Below are 16,500 nucleotides of genomic sequence, written 5' to 3'. Positions count from 1 at the left end.
GAAATCTAATGGTGGGTAGCCCGTCAAATTTCGACTAGTGGAACACAAAAAACACCTCCGGCAAGACCACCGTCGTCGAATGAAAAAAAATTGCAGAAACAGATCTGCTCTCCAAACTGAATGAAATTACCACCAAAAGAAAGAGCCCGACGAGAGGAATCCAACGGTAGTTAAACCATCGAATTCCGACCACCGGAGAGAGAGTTATGGTTCCGGGAAGCAATTTCACCGGTGGGAGGTTTGTGGAGGCGGGATTTTGAATCTGGGAGAAGAAGAGAGAGACCGAAATGTGAATGTTTAGGGTTTAAAACTGATTTTAAAAGGGTATTATAGGTACTTCAGATTGGGCCAGGGGGGTATGTCAAAATATTTTCGAAATTAGGGGGTTTCCCCTAAAGTGTAATCCACTTGGGAGGTAGTTAGTTCTATATAATTTGGGAATGAGGGGGGTCTACAAAATAATCCCTATATTTTTTTTTATAATCCACCATGCTTTCTTATATTCACTTAATTCTCATGTATTCTAAGTTATTTCTATTTTTTTTTCTTTATTTTTTTAAATTTTTTTTATTTTTTTTGCAATGAAATATTTATTACAAAATATTTAAACTTCCATATCACATGACCTACAAATTATGTAATCTTTTTTAGGAAAAGAAATTATATCAAGCCAAACTGGCCAATTTTGGAGGAAATTCAGGACCTTCCAATAAAGCAATCTTAATTTATTTCTCAAAAAACGTGAATTCCTGCTCGTTTTGACCTTCGTAAATATTTTTTTCCTGACGAAAGTATTATTCACTTATGGTGGAGAGGGTGAGATTTCCAGTGAAAATGGTGGAGTTTTTTTTAGAAATATTTTAATTAGTTTATAAGTGATAAATGGTTTATAAATTTGTCAAAAATATAGGTGAAAGAAGAAAATAGAAAAACGGTAAAATGGAAAATATATTTAATTTGGTGATAAAATAAAATATTTTGAGGGTGGAAATAGCACGCCTCCTAACTAATTGTTTAGATAGTAAGAATGAAAGATATTCGTTTTTCAAGATTAGATATTCTATTATATTTGTTAAATATGATTATTATATGTGAATTGTCTATAAAATTACTTACTTTACAATATTCCTATGATTTTAAGGATAAAATCGGTTTTTTCCTTCTTTTATATTCACCCCTTACAAAGTTAGTCGCATATGACGGGTGCTATTAATTTAATGAACAATAATAGTTTATTGTGGGACTTCAATTTTTGTAGAGAGCTTGAATAAGTATGAATCTTTTCAATCGAATGTGTTACAAGCTCCTACTATATAGTTAGTAGAGATTAATAGTGGTAACCTGAATGAGCTCTTCAAAACTTAAATGTTAGAGCTTTGCTCTATTGATTGTGAGAGCAGTGTTTCTTCTGCTTAGTTCGGGTACAAACCATTGTTTTGAAACCTAAGCTGGACCGGCCGATTGAACCGGTTAAACTGCAAATCATTACCTTGTCCGATTTGGTTTTGCCAGTTGAACCGTACAATCAGAATCCCACTAATTTTTATTTTTTTTTGCTCAAAATTGTACCTTTTTTTTCGAAAAGTAAACGAACAAAATGACTAAAACGACGTCTTTTTATTGCCCAGTTAAAAAAAATGAAAAACTTTGAAATTAGAAAGCATATTATTTTAGATTGTAGGTTCTATAATATTTGAAGTGATTGCGTTGTGATATATGTATGTCGATATGTTGTATGTGTAAAAGAAAAGTAGGCTTGATTTATTTTTTAATTGGAGGGAGTAATGAGTTAATTATGGTCTAAATGAGAGTATGTTTTATTTACGATAAAAATAAATATAAATAATTATAAATTAAAAATTGAAAACTTCAGTTGAACACTAGTTGAGCCGATCCAACCATAACTCAATAACTTGTCCGAGTCAATGTCCGGTCTGGTTTTTAAAGCATTGGACTAAAAACAAATGCAGTCCTAATTTATACACACCTAAGATTTAAAATGAACTTCTAATAATATAAAATAAAATAAGTAACTAAAATAAAATAAAAAAAGAAAGTGAACTTTCTAAATCAATCCGTAACATTAGTTTGAACTCATTCCTGGGACTTCAATTATGGGTGGAAATTAGAATGAAATTTTCGAATTTCGCCAATTTCCATTCGATTATATCCAAATTTGATATGTATTTTTCATTTAGATTTCCAAAGTTTTGACATCCGATTTTTCTGAATTTATTTGGAAGGAAATCAGAATGGTATATAAAATTATCGAAAATTCCAATTTTTGACCCGATTTTAGTTCGAATATTTCTATGATTTTTCAAAATATATAATATAATTTTATGATATATTTTGTAATTCCATAATATAACTTATGTTATATTTTATATGAAAAATATAAATATCAAAGGGTTAAGTAAATTAAAAGCTTATAAAATATTAATTGGTATCAGAAACTTTATGTTGCCTTTTCCCTTATAAGAAAATCTATGTTTTAATTTACTGTTCCTACATGTGTTTTTATTTATTGCGTTTTGTCGATTTTTTTTTTGAATTTTCCTACAAAATTCGAAAAAGATAGAAAAATATGGTGAAAATTCTTATTATATTCGAATTCGGAACAAAAGATTATAAACTAATGGAATCTCCGAAATTCCACCGATTCCAAAGCATTTTTAAATCGGAAAGAATTTTTGCATTCCAATTTCTTATATCAAAAATTGAAACTCATTTTTTACTTTTGAAAAAAAATTAAAAAAATTTCGAAAAAATCATTCATGATCCATTGATTTCCACTCCTAGCTCCAACAAACAACAAAAAAATAAAATAATAATAATTAATAACAATATAAAATAAATAAAAGTAAGTAAAGGTTGACAGGCGAGCGAAAGAATAACACGTATAGCAACAAAAAGTTTGAAAAAGAGACGCTTAGATTTGCATAGGACACTGTTGGAATTTAATTAATAGAATGGAGGGGCAGAGATTAACGAAAGCTTAATTGCTTTTTAACAAAGAAACAGAACCCACTAAACAATCTTACAATATTAATTAAGAAGTATGATAACTGTATCTAACATGATTCTGGATTTGTTAAGTAATTTTTTTTCTTTTAAATATTGGTTTATTCCACATTTAATTATGCTCATTGAATAAATAAAACTTTGACAAATAACTAATTAATTTATTTTCTTCAATTATTATTTTCCCCGTCCTCGTCTACCCGATGTATAAAAATTACAAATACAAATTACAAATGGCTCTGGCTACTATACCTTCACCATGCAACAAATATCAGTAGAACCTCGATAAATTAATAACCTCGCTTAAATAATAATTTCTCTCAATCACAACTCAGTAAAAAACATATTAAATTAATAATTCGATAATTTAATATTTCGCTAAATTAATAGAATTTTACCGACCCCTACTGTATTAATTTATAAAGATTTATCTGTATACAATTGAGCCATTATAACATCGCATTAGCATAATCTATCTTTCAAAAAATAAAACACAATATTGTATAATATTATCATGTCTAATCCTAGTGTGACAACCAAAAGAGGACCAATTAATTAAGAAAATATAGTAACCTCTCATATTATTATAAAGTCTTAAAAGGAAAATATATGACATCCTAATTATAAGTAATCAAAGCTTAAATGAAAGGGAAAAATAAGTTGGTAAATGAATTATGACTATTTAGTAACATCAGCTCAATCAACAAGGCCAACACCATGTTAATTAGCTGGCATTTTTCAATATTTCTCCAAAAAATGAATTCTAATAGGAGCTGATGTGTCTTTCATCTAATTTGTCGTCAATGCATCTCTTCGTAAATTGTCGAATGTAAATGTTGCGCCGCATCAAAGAGAAGTTGATCCAACAATCGAGCGAATCCGATGCAACATATCTGCTTTTACCGAATCAGGTACAGAAGCTGAACATGAAAACATAAACATATTTCATTAAGATTAGAGCATTTCATAAAACCAAATACCAGACACTTGCAAATTACAATTGAAGTTTGCTCGAGATCTTGCCAACTTCGATAAAAAAAATTAATAAAATTTAAAAGTGCAATTAAAACTACATTACAGCAAAGATGATGTCACATTATGAGTAAATCCTAAACAAAATACATATCCTCTACGAGTTGGATATGCTCGGTTTCTAGGTGGAGTGTTGTTGACTCATCCTCTTTTTTTTTTTTTTGTGTTTTTTTTTTTTACCCCACAGTTGAACCGTTGAATTGTTCCATAAGTAAACATTCAAGTAAAATGAAAATAAAAGTATCGGAAGGTCAGGGTAGAGCAAGATCGAGAGTTAAATAACTAAAAAACCCATTAACAACATTGATGGTAAGTTGGAGAGGAATTATATTAGAATATTTCAGAAATAATTTACAGCTAAATACAGGAGGAATGACAAAGGAACTGCTCGATGATTACATTTTTTTATTAATTTAAAAAAAATAAAAAAAAATCAATGGAGTTAAGTGAAGACAAGCGGTTCCTGGAAACGAAATGTTTCAATGAATTGAGATTCTCTTAAGAGTACAGGTCGTAATTCGTAAAGATATAAATATAACGAGTGGGTCCGTTCACTTGTTTTAATTCATCGACGAAGTATAAACAAAGGAAGCATAATACAGGTCAAAGGCGGCACTCACTCATCTAATCTTAGTCGTCGTCCTCCACGAACTTGATTTAAACAACAAAAACTACAGATGGAAATAAAGTTTATCTTTTCAACTTTTTTACTAGATTCCCTCGTTGATTAACGAGAGTCACAAATGCTGGTTCCAAGAACAATTCAGTTTGATATAGTATAATTTTGGTATCAACAATTCTAGATAGAGACGAGCTGAACAAAACCAAACGAATGGTATCAATACGCATCGAATATAAACAAACGAAATCATATAGAGTAAAATATAAGTCCGTATAAACATCATAAAGCACACAATCCATGAAGTACAAGAATCGAATCAATCATCCACGTGCTTTATTCGAGTACGCAATCCAATCGAATTAAAATCAATTAAACAAGAAAGTAGGAAATGAATAAGAGAATAAATTACATACCTCTTCCTTTCGGGGTTATGGCATCGACGAGTTCATCCACAGTTACGTTTTTCCTTCCGTTCTTCCTCGCAATCTCCCTAATATTGCAAACACAAGAAAAATTCAATTAAAATTTTATTTAATAAAAAAAATTAATCAATAAATAAAATTAGGGCTAAAAGAAACCTGCAAAGGGATTTCATCTCATCTCTCCAGCCACATTCAACAAGCTTTTCTCTCAACAGTTCCTTCAATCGCTCCTTTTCTTCGCTCTCAATTAACTACATTATGAGGATTAACGAATCGATTACTTAATTAAAAAATAAAAATTAGGGAAACCATTAACTAACTGTTAATAACATAAATAAATATATAATAATTAATACCTTCATATTGACGGTTGCTTGAACGGTGGTTGGCTCGCGATTCCGATCAATTTCTGCATCCGGAGACGGCGGCCGTTTGATCGACGCCTTCCTTCATCGGAGAAGATTAAAAAAAAATTGAAGAAACAGTTCAGCAATTAGCGAAGATACGAAATTGTTAAAATCTAATCAAATTTCTGTAATTAATTATTTGCTAAATCTACATTTGAGTTGGGTGATTTCCAGAGAGTATGAGCTTCGAAAATGATTTCTTGTTCTCTCGAACTTCGTTTGTAATTTACAGGAGTTTGGAAGTCGGTTTAATGTTGAAGAATTATAACCTTTTAACAAAAAAAAAAAAATGGAAAATACTAATATTAATAACAAAAAAATTAGAAAATCTAAAAATTCGTCAATTAGAAGTTTTTTTTTTTTTTTTTTTTCTGATACGGACAGCTACAGTACTAAGCTAGAGGTAAAATTTACATTTCATTGGGATTTTTTTAAATACATTTGGGATACGAAACTCGAAGACGAAGCAAACAATTCGAGTTTTGTAGCCTCAAATATTTATATATACATACATATACTAAAAAAATGAGTGTGAAGTCCGAATTGAAATGAAAAAAAAGGTACAAAATTAGAAATTTTGGATTAGAATTGCAAGATTCATAAATTATATTTATAAATTTACCTATATTATAAAATATATATTAATATTGATATTATAAAAAAATTATCTCGCGAGAAAACTACAAAGATATCAGTGAAAAGTTGCAAGAATGTCACTAGGATGTCGCTAGAACAAAACTATGGGGTGCCCTTTGCCAGACCATCGTTTCTATCACCGTTGGTGCCCTTTGATAAACGTGCAATGTCGTTGAAACATGTTATGTTCTCTATATAACGAATTTTTCCGATAGTCATACTCCAGATTGGTCACAAGATGAAGATGTAGCGTTACTAGTGGCGGAGCAAGGAATTCGAGACAGGGTGGGCTTAACATTTACGGGGGTTCGGGGGCAGCGCCCCCGATTTTTCTCTTTTGATTCATTCATATAAAAATGTAGCACAAAATAACTACAAATTTATAAACTTCAACTAATATAGGCTACACTAAATTACTTGTGGGTGGGTGGGCTTAACATTTACGGGGGTTCGGGGGCAGCATCCCCGATTTTTTTTTTGATTCATTAACATAAAATAACTACAAAATATAAACTTCAACTAATATAGCATAAATATTTTGACAAATAAACTAAACTAAATTACTTGAATGGCTAAATTAAACTATTTAAGTGGGCTAATTATATATATATATAATATAAAGTATAATTTTAAAAAAAATGAGTGGGCTGGAGCCCACCCTTGCCAAAGGGTGGCTCCGCCACTGGCGCTTACAGAAGCGTTCTTTACGACTGCATATGATCAAATTAATAGTGTACGCTTAACATAAGGTGCCATATGGAAATTTGTTATTATTTGGTATATGGAGAGAAATGTTACCATAATAGTATTCTGTACTCAATTATATATACTTGACATTACTTTATTTTTAATTTTTAATTTTTAATTTTTAATTTATATTTAAAGCAAAATAACGAAACAATAATAAATTTCCCACCATTTTCCAAAGTGCGAAACATTAAATCAATTTTCCCGCCAAATCCCAAAACCCCAAATAAAGCTAAAAAATCCCACTCATCCGAAACCCCCAATTATTTCTTCCCCTCACCATCCAAGAGAAAGAAAAAAAAAAAAAAAACCAACCCTGCAATGGCGGAGCAAGTAGAAGAAGAAGAACAAAACCCCACCGCCATTGACGAGCCGCAGCACAAGCTCGAGCTGCCGACTCGCCGAGTGAAGAACATAATGAAACTCGACAAGGACATCAACAAGGTCAACTCGGAAGCCCTATTTCTCATCGCTTCATCCACCGAGCTCTTCCTCCAATTCCTCGCCGAGAAATCCGCGCTCGTCACTCTGGAGAAGAAGAAACGAACCGTTAGGATCGATCATATTCGAGCTGCGGCAAAACGACACCGTCCGACCGCCGATTTCCTGCTCGATTCTCTCCCGATGCCACCTCAGCCGTCCGATCATCAAAATCCCCCAAAAGATAGGGCTAAATCGAAGACAGATAAGAAGCCTGTTCCTTTCGCCACTAAATCAATTGATGCTTTCTTTCACAAATCCACTTAGGTCTCGTTTGGTTGGGGAGATTATCCGCGATTAACTACATAATCGAACTTCGTTGATGTTTGGTATCCCAAATAACTTGTTATCATGCCTTTTAGGCATGTTTTTTATTGGATATTTCAAGGTTCAATAAAACAGTTGGGTTTCATTAGATTATTTAATTTTATCTTGGCAACCAAACGAGACCTTAGATTATAACTTGTTTATTTATTGCTTTGAATATCCTCGAAAGTTTTTTTTTTCGTCGTTCGTTTCGGTAGAAGGACCATAGTAATCGATTAGTACGAAACGCATACTATGGTCCTTGTACCGAAACTTGTTTATTCATTCGATGGCATAAATTTATTCCGTACTAATCAATTACAAGGGACCACAAAATCACTAGATAATTGAAAAATTTATTTTTTACGATACTTTAATGGCCGGCCCTACGGTGAAAAGGGGCCGGAAAAAGATGAGACGACGGAAACTGTATCTTCTCTAAGATGATAAGCAAACCCTTTCGGAGTGTTGTAGTTCATTTGTCCATGTGCTTTTTTCCCTCCTTTTATAAACGAAATGGTCTTCGGTAAAGGCGGAGCAAGTTTTCTATTTAGAGGGCTTGAGTTTATGAAGCCTCCGTTTAAGCTTTTATCGGAAAGCCGCTGACTGCTACTTGTGCCTGGCCTTGTTCCGAACGGGCTCTCGTGCTCAGTTACTACTTTGCTCTGTGCCTTCTTATGCTCCTGTGTTTAAGAGTAACATCGTTTATTAAATTGAGCTTTAAATTTGGGTTATTCGTTAGTGAATTTTTGAAATTGTCGGGAATATATTAATTACCCTTTGTCTGTGTTTTTCCTCCTCTTTCTCGTTCCTCAATATATTGTACTCTTCAAGCATCGCCATTATCGGAACCTATAGCCACAAAATTTCTTGTGTGAGAATGAATCACAATACGTATATGCAACACGGAAACGTTAACTTCTTAACTTTCTGCGTTTCGGACACGTTTCAGTGACCGACACTCGAGGACACTTGCCAGACACCTTATGGGTCATTTTGCAATTTCTAAAAGTTCAGAAACATGTTTGCATAGCAAATTTAAAAATATTTTTGTTGCTTCCCTAATTATTTATATGATTTTATGATCAATTGCAAATTGATAGTTTATAGTAAAATTTATTTTGAATATGTTCGTATGAAAATATATAAAAATAATTTATATATAAATAAAAACCTATATTTGTTTATTTGTTTATATACTATATTTATATTTGTTAATATTTACATGTTTCCCCCAAGCTCTCGTATCCCCATTTTCAGGACATGCCCTTTCCCCGTATCGCCGTTTCCTTGTCCGTGCTACATATATATGGTTTATATGTATTTTTACGAAAATTTACGATAGTCTTGTGTTATTAAACATTTAAAAACTGTTATTTACTGTGTTGTTTTTTTAAATCCATCTTTTTACTTAACTCTTGATTGTTGCTAGTTAACAGGTGAAAATATATATTGCAAGTGACAACAGGAAATGAATATTTGAAATAAGATCTTCTTGATAAAATCATACCTCGTCGTACAGGAAACTTTTATTTTTTTCATCTTCCCAGGATTTGGTCTTCGATATCAGTTGTTCCATCAAAGCTGCCGCAAAAAAATACGCAGAGGAATCGAATCGCACAAGTTAGTTCCCGATGTTTTCCTTACACTCATCTATTAGTTCTTTTAATTCTTGAAATGTTCGTAACCTGGTATCTTGTTGACCATCACTCGGGCACGCTCTGCTCGTTTAAGGTTCTTGTGAGCACCTCTGCTGACTGAATATCGATTTTCGTCCTGAAATAGAAGATTTTGATTACTAATATTGTCTTAACAAAAATTTAATCGTTTACACGAAAAACAAGATTAAAGAAAAAATTATAATCTGACCCTGTTGTATTCTTCCAACCAACGTTCTTCGTCACGTGCCAATATCCATTTTTCGACCTTCTCCATAATCACTTTTCGACTAGCAGCTTCTTCTTTAGCTCTTGATATCTGTTCATCCATGCTCGAGAGGAGCTCCGTGTGATCAATTTCCCCTATTTTTGTTTTAATATTTATTTCCATTAGTAAATTAAAAATGAAATAAAAATGCTCATGCATTAAAAATAAATTAATTACTACAAAAATATATTCCAAAAATACTGTTCTAACCAGAGTTTATTTGGTTCGTTAACTTTTCCATCTCAGATCTCGAAGGTATTTCCATGTGCGATCGACTGCATATCTCCTCAAGCTCTACTTGTTGTTTGAAGAAAAACTCTTTCATCTTGCTTGCTTTTAACTGATCCAATCTCTTTACTTCTGTCTCGGCCTAACAACATTTTTTTTCAGATCGAACGTTTTTTTTTTTTATTTATTTTTTATTTTTTATATATATAAATAATTTCGATACCTGCTGCACGATGTCAAGAGTAAGGTTTCCGGGAGTGGATATCTCGGCTGACGCCACGTGGAGAAATTTTCGACGGTCTTCAAAGGGTGTATCCATGAGATTCCACAAATTCGACAATGCTTTACCGAGTTGTTGAAGCTGAGGTAATAATAAATAATCAAAACAAAAACAGAGTTCGAAAAGTTTGTTTCTCGAAATCAAATTTCTATATTTATTTACAATGTGCATATATATTTTTACATCTTCGTAATTGCGAAAAAAATTCCAGTTCCTATTTGAATAAACTACCTTGTCGAGCCGCAGTTGCTTTTCCGATTCGAGGGACTTCACCGTACTATGAAGCTTTTCTAAAATACCGTCACTTATATTTTTCGACAATCCCGACAGCTCGTTCAAGCTCGGGTGCACTTTCGTGATAATCAACGATGAATCCATTCCTAAAGCTGCTGTCAAAACTTCGATCGTGCTTATGTACTTTTCCACCCTCTGAAGCCTGTCACTCTTCGAATGCAGCAGAAAAAAATAAAAAAAATTAATATCGATAGTTTCTTGTTTTTTTTTCGGTCTATAACCAAAAAAAAAAAGCTTAGTATTCATAGTACAGTTAAACCTATATAAATTAATACAGTCGGCACTAGGGAAATTCTATTAATTTAGCGAATTATTAAATTATCGAGTTAATAATTTAACACGTTTTCACCCAGTCAGGACCGAGAGAAACTATTATTTAATCGAGGTTATTAATTTATCGAGGTTCTACTGTAGTACCTTTTCGTTGTGAAGTCTATGAAGCTCGTTCTGGTACTCTTCGAGTTTCTTGAGTGAAAGATCGTTCTCGTTAATGGAGACAGATGGCGACGGATCGTCGTACTCCGTTCGACCAGCTATTTGTGAAGAAATTCTGTGGATTTTAGTTTGCACCGCTCGAAACTGCTTTACTCGTTCTTCTTTTCGTAATTGCATCTCTCGTAGTGCTGGCGTTATCGAGTTCAGCTGCTCCTTGAGCGTTCCCGCCATTTTCTCCGGCTGACATAAACGAAAAAATATTTTATTTGGTTGTTCGATTTTAGTGCAGAAATATAAATTTTGAAAATTCTGTTAGTACGAGTGTTGCAATTTCGACTTGTTTTCTTATGTTGTTTTACTTACTCGTCCAGGGAGGGACCTTTCTCCAAGCGAGAGAAGGAGATGAGTGAATCCAGCCTCGGATTCCGCGAGCTGCTGATGTAAGCGAGCTCGTGAAATATTCGCAGTGTCGACTCTCCTTCTGTAAACTTCGACGCACTCCTGCTCGAGTTCCACCAGAACCTTCTCCCTTTCGAGTTGTTCCTCTCCCACTTCATCCCAGATTATCTGCTACTCACACACGATCAGAAATTCAAGAATCACGAGGGTAAAATGGTCCGTCGCGTTGTATTAAAATTATACTATGTTTAATAACTTGCCTGTAGTTCTTGTAGCAAATAGCCCCACGACGTGTCCAGCAATGCCGAATTTCCCGTCCCGTTTGATGCTTGAAAGGATCCCATTAGAAATTTGAAAACCCGTCTGTCGTTTGTTTGTGTTTTTGTGGTGTCGATAGACGAGCTTTAAAACGGAGAGATTGGAGGAGGGACCATAATAAGGTGGGAGTGAATATTTGCTTAAAAGACAAGGCTTCATTTTTAGTAGTGGTGGGTGACACTGAAACTTTGTGTTCAAGTGTTGTTCAACATTTTTTTTTTTTTTTTTTTTTAAAGGTTCTAACATGTGCTAAGTTCATGTGTTGGTATCGAAAGATAAAGATCGATTATTGTCCGATCGAAGTTAAAATTATCGAATTTGGTTGGATTTTTATCACTCTCTAATTCTTTAAACTGATAACTTTGTTGTCAAGCAAGCTGCAGAAACTAAAGGGCAAAATGCTTAGGAATGAATGTTGTAAGGCAACTGATGAAAAGTAATGCCTTGAGATTAGATGTGCTGTGGGAATCTTTATTATTAGATTATCATTGATGAATTACTAGATTATTGCATTTTTTTTTTCACTTTAATTTTGAAGTTTCTTCTTATAAAACTCTGAATTGGATCCTATCTTATGTAAAATTCATGTAAGATCAGATTGTTCTGGGACAAAATTATTGCACCATTCTATATTTTTGGGTTGGTTAGTGAGTCAACCATGTCTGATATTTGTTATTCGGGTAAATTACGGCTACCCTTGAGATAAAATCAAATTACGAAACAACCCTTCATGTATGTTTGAGTAATTACAATTGCCTTTCACTGGGAATTTTCTTACACGTCCACCTTTGCGGTGTCAAACTTAGTGAAATCTTCTAGATTATGTGGTATATTCTCCAGCTTGTACTTGTTTTTTACCGATTCGAGCTCTACATTTTGAACAAGATATTCATAAGATGTGTCTTTTGGCTTATCAATATCAAATTGTGGTGCATCCGAAACTGCATTTTTGCACGAAACAAGTACAAGATAGAAAACATTCCATGAAATGTAGAAGATTCTGTTAAATTTGACACCATAAAAATGAACGTGTAACTCTGTAAGAAGATTTATAATTGATAGGTGGTTGTCATTAATTACTCAAACATGAGCTTTTCTTTCGTAATTTGACCTTAACTTCTGGGTAGCTGTAATTTACCCTTGTTTTTATTAGTGTTAAAACATTTCAAGTTTCATAAATATTCATGATGATTAAGTGGAAAATGTGATTTGTGGGTAAGTAAAGACCAGATTCTATTCCATGATGATGATCATAATAAGATTAGTGATGCATTTTTTTTTTAATTTCCAAAAATGACCTTCCACCCGGCACCCTGTCTACCTTTCTACACTCTTTTAAGTGCTTTTTTTAGAGACTAATTAAGTACATTTTTAATTGGTCTTAATTAATATGTTGGAGTCCCTTTAATGTGAGATAAGATTCTAGAACTGTTGGTAGCGTTTCTTCATCACTATGCTTCATTAGCTGGCGCAGCAGATGAATAATATGGGTAAATTACGGCCATCCTGAAGTAATAATAAATTATAAAAGAAATTCTCATCTTTGGATAATTATAACCATTTTCTCAACTATTAATCTTCTTATATGTGTACTTTTATGGTGTCAAATTCAACAGAATCTTCTAGATTCCGTAGAATATTCTTTAGTTTGTACTCGTTTTGTGTAAAAATTCAGTTTCTAATACACCACAATCTGATATTTACAAACCAAGAACATCTTATGATCATTTTGTTTTAAAATGCAGAGTTCAAATAGTGGATAATTATAATTACCCAAATACAATGGTTTTTTTCGTAATTTAACCTTATTTCAGATGTGGCCGTAATTTACCCTAACATATAGTGTCAAAATTTCATAGATGCATCACAAACATTTTAGGGGTATTTAAAAAATTAAAAAATCACAATGTATACAAATCACAGACAAAACAAAATATAATTTATATATATGATGGACACATTTCTTTCTGCATAATAATGCTTGAGTTTTTTGTGATTCTCTCTATATATATATACTTAATACTATACTACACCATAAGCATCACCAAAGCACCAAACAGGCCAAAAATCAAAACTCCATAGTACATTTCAATCCTCCCACCATCGGAGCTTTTGAGAATTACGTTGTCGATAACGGGCCCACATAGCACGCCGTAACTCGTTCTTGTCTCGTTGAAACTGTAAATTGCTATAGAAGTTTCTACCGTTGATGGTAATTCAGATTTGAATGTTATGGACTTGACGAAAGCCGATCCAGTTCCGTTGCTTCTCATCGTGAAGTTGTGTACGTTATCCGCTACCTGCACGTGCACCGTAAAATCCCCTGCACATGAATTGTTTGCGTCTCCCATTGTGAAGTTCAAAGTGTAAGTGGATTTCGTTTCGAGGTTTAGGCCTATTTGGATCCCGGACAGATCCGCGGATACTAATTCGATTGCTGCTTTGCCTCGGGGGACTTTGTAGTGTGTGGAGTCTATGTATTTTACGGTTCCAAGAATCGACCATTCTTGGAGCGGAGAGTCGAATCTTTTCTGTTCTTCGTCTAATAAAATTCCCTCCGACGAATTCTTCAAGAATGCCGGTCCAATTTCAAAATCTCCATTTGCTAGTCTATTTTCTGCATAAGAATACTCAATTACAAATTCAAAACCCCCAAAAAAAAAAAAATTGAATGTCGAAGAAATTTTCGAAATTCTAACTTATACATTGTTTCTTCAAGAATTTAATGGGATAACGTACCATATTCCCATATAGGCAACCGGTTCTTTCTGATGGTAAACGCATCGACGATCGGCCAACATGTGACATTATTATTGGCATCTTTAGCTTTTGTAGTGTTCACACTTGTGATATGAAGATTAAGAGACTCAGCCGCCAATCTTCCCAAGAAGAAAGCATAGCTCTCCCACAAATTCATGCTCAAATTCCTCTCCAGAGAGAACACCTTCGATCTATGAGAATAATCGTACTTCCCGTGAATGGATACATTCACGGCCGTACGATTGTTCGCGCAATCCTCGCTTTGAGGGATGAGGTTGAAGCTGAGAACGTATTCCATTAAACCTCTTGCTCTGATTGTCTGACTGATTGTGCCGTTTTCGCCCAACTGCACTGCGTGGGCCCCGCCGTTACCCGGAAATGACAAGTTTGCCCCCGAAGTGACGTACGAGACGGTGCCTTTGAACGACCATCCCGGAATGGGATTTTCTTTGGTGAGGAGTATGAATTGGGAGGTCGAAGAATTTGTTGTTATGTTGGACGGAGGGGTTTCGAAATCCGGGTTCTGCAGAATGTCTATTCGATTTTTTTTTAAATGTTAGAAATTATATATATGTTGATGATCAAGATAGGAAATGTGAATTGAAACATACATATTACATACCTTCTGCATTTGATAATGTCATCATGCAATATATGATGAAGAACAATAAGAGTGGTTGTAATACACGCTCCATTGTGTGTGTGTGTGTGTGTGTGTGTGTTTAATTTCGGGTAGAGGAGTGGTGTTATTTATATAGTTAGTTGTAGTTGACTTTGAAACTTGAGTTGACTCTCAAAAAATTTCGGAAGTTCTGGACAACGGCTTGCGGTTTTATTTTAGAGATATTCTTAAAATAATTAAATATTTGTGGATTTTAATTACAATAACTTAAAACTATAAAACATTTAATATCCAAAATATAGTTATTGAAGCTTTTTAATTATATATATATCACAAGTGAGTTGAGTGGGGCTACTAATTAAATTATATAAGCATTAAAATAGTGTTATATAAAAAAAGTTGAGCAAGGTTGGGTGAATCATAGATCTGAATAGGGGTGGATTCGGTACAGTTGCCAAACATTTGGCTCAATACCGTGTACCTACCGTACATTGTGGTATTGAAAAATTTCATACCGTTACTATACCAAAATGTTCGGTATACCAATGTTTGGTATACCGTTATTTTCGGTACGTTACAATCGGTACGTGGTACTCTACCGTACGTGGTGATTGTATCAAAGATTAAAGAACAAATGAGCTAACAAATATGTAAATCTCAATTGAAAATAGTTCTAGTGTATCTAATTTTCGAAGAAGGCCCGAGTGTATAATCATGAATTATTAACATAACTTGCTTCAATGAAACAAGAATATAAACCCACATAAATTTGATTTAATGGAACAACTAAGTATATCTTAAGTACTTGATTGTACGTAATAATTAGTACATACAATAAATATTTTACTAATACTAAACATACATATATGATATATATGCATGTAAAAAAGAGATATTCATACATGAAATATAATAAAATTAGTTGGCAATAGGTAACATACATGACAATTTAACATAATATATATGTCCAATTATAAAATTCAACTTGGTCGGAAAAAAAAATACACTGCCACTAACTTCAGGTAAAAATAATTGTTGCAATTCATAAGCTTCCAAGTAAAAAATATAAGTACAAAAAATAATATCGAGGTAAATATCTTAATCGAATTATAAAATATAAATTGCGGTACGGTACGGTATTACCGTGGTATTAGAAATACAATACCACTACCGTACTATATTGTAATGGTACGGTACTAGTACCGTACCTTAAACATTGATAACCGTTCTTTCGGTAATTTTTCGGTATTTCTTGGTAGGTATACCGTGGTACATGGTAACTAGATCTGAACCATACAACGAATTCGATATAGGGCCAAGTTGCAAATAAAATTGAGCGTATATTTTTGACAATTGAGGAAAAAACCTAATTAATGATTGGTAAAATGCAGAGAAGCTGACCACAAGTCAACTCTACCATGGGATGACAGCAATTTTGATTAAGACCCATCTCTCCATAATAAATAAATAAATAAATATATAAATAAATAAATATGAAGCCTAGCTTGGGTTTAGCTTTGAGTTTTATTAAGAATTGATGGAATTGGAGTTGAGTGATTTAA

At 33.2% G+C, this 16,500-nt stretch overlaps 4 protein-coding genes across 5 annotated transcripts; 1 reads left to right on the top strand and 3 right to left on the bottom strand.

Moving 5' to 3' along the window:
- Positions 1-3,579: 3,579 nt before the first annotated feature.
- Positions 3,580-5,797, bottom strand: LOC105970863 (uncharacterized). 2 transcript variants are annotated; one of them, XM_012995685.2, is made up of 5 exons: positions 5,660-5,797; positions 5,457-5,547; positions 5,257-5,351; positions 5,092-5,168; positions 3,580-3,944 (listed from the first exon to the last, which is right to left on the bottom strand). In XM_012995685.2, coding segments are annotated over exons 1-5 (339 nt in total). In that variant the 5' UTR covers positions 5,662-5,797; the 3' UTR covers positions 3,580-3,870. The 2 variants fall into 2 exon arrangements, with proteins under 2 accessions (XP_012851139.2, XP_088681794.1); XM_088825668.1 differs by having other exon boundaries at positions 5,457-5,543; positions 5,660-5,789.
- A 1,384-nt stretch (positions 5,798-7,181) lies between these two features.
- NF-YC13 (nuclear factor Y, subunit C13) lies at positions 7,182-7,725 on the top strand. Its single transcript, XM_012995693.2, has one exon. It carries the CDS (start codon positions 7,212-7,214, stop codon positions 7,635-7,637), a length of 426 nt encoding a protein of 141 aa, XP_012851147.2. The 5' UTR covers positions 7,182-7,211; the 3' UTR covers positions 7,638-7,725.
- Positions 7,726-7,953: 228 nt separating this feature from the next.
- Positions 7,954-11,660, bottom strand: MAP65-8 (microtubule-associated protein 65-8). Its single transcript, XM_012995868.2, has 11 exons — positions 11,499-11,660; positions 11,203-11,406; positions 10,822-11,079; positions 10,342-10,554; positions 10,054-10,191; positions 9,813-9,972; positions 9,546-9,697; positions 9,365-9,452; positions 9,187-9,260; positions 8,454-8,528; positions 7,954-8,359 (listed from the first exon to the last, which is right to left on the bottom strand). The coding sequence occupies exons 1-11, from the start codon at positions 11,580-11,582 to the stop codon at positions 8,063-8,065; spliced, it is 1,743 nt and encodes a 580-aa protein (XP_012851322.2). The 5' UTR covers positions 11,583-11,660; the 3' UTR covers positions 7,954-8,062.
- A 1,811-nt stretch (positions 11,661-13,471) lies between these two features.
- On the bottom strand, positions 13,472-15,050 carry LOC105970834 (protein TEEBE). The gene is made up of 3 exons (XM_088825686.1): positions 14,939-15,050; positions 14,296-14,850; positions 13,472-14,173 (listed from the first exon to the last, which is right to left on the bottom strand). The coding sequence occupies exons 1-3, from the start codon at positions 15,009-15,011 to the stop codon at positions 13,584-13,586; spliced, it is 1,218 nt and encodes a 405-aa protein (XP_088681812.1). The 5' UTR covers positions 15,012-15,050; the 3' UTR covers positions 13,472-13,583.
- Positions 15,051-16,500: the final 1,450 nt, after the last annotated feature.

This window comes from Erythranthe guttata, chromosome 11 (genome assembly GCF_056151865.1).
Source record: "Erythranthe guttata isolate IM_541 chromosome 11, IM_541, whole genome shotgun sequence".
In the NCBI taxonomy this organism is placed as follows: domain Eukaryota; kingdom Viridiplantae; phylum Streptophyta; class Magnoliopsida; order Lamiales; family Phrymaceae; genus Erythranthe; species Erythranthe guttata.
The sequence above is the reverse complement of the archived record's forward strand: the minus strand, read 5'-3'. Positions and strand labels throughout refer to the sequence as shown.

Coding starts and splice junctions, on each gene's coding strand:
- LOC105970863 (XM_012995685.2), bottom strand. Junction 5,352..5,456: donor AAGCAACCGTCAATATGAAG/GTATTAATTATT, acceptor CTCATAATGTAG/TTAATTGAGAGCGAAGAAAA. Junction 5,169..5,256: donor GAGATGAAATCCCTTTGCAG/GTTTCTTTTAGC, acceptor TTGCAATATTAG/GGAGATTGCGAGGAAGAACG.
- NF-YC13 (XM_012995693.2), top strand. CDS start 7,212: ATGGCGGAGCAAGTAGAAGAAGAAGAACAAAACCCCACCGCCATTGAC.
- MAP65-8 (XM_012995868.2), bottom strand. CDS start 11,582: ATGGGATCCTTTCAAGCATCAAACGGGACGGGAAATTCGGCATTGCTG. Junction 10,555..10,821: donor ATAGACTTCACAACGAAAAG/GTACTACAGTAG, acceptor CTGCATTCGAAG/AGTGACAGGCTTCAGAGGGT. Junction 9,973..10,053: donor CTCTTGACATCGTGCAGCAG/GTATCGAAATTA, acceptor AAATGTTGTTAG/GCCGAGACAGAAGTAAAGAG.
- LOC105970834 (XM_088825686.1), bottom strand. CDS start 15,011: ATGGAGCGTGTATTACAACCACTCTTATTGTTCTTCATCATATATTGC. Junction 14,851..14,938: donor GACATTATCAAATGCAGAAG/GTATGTAATATG, acceptor AAAATCGAATAG/ACATTCTGCAGAACCCGGAT. Junction 14,174..14,295: donor GTTGCCTATATGGGAATATG/GTACGTTATCCC, acceptor ATTCTTATGCAG/AAAATAGACTAGCAAATGGA.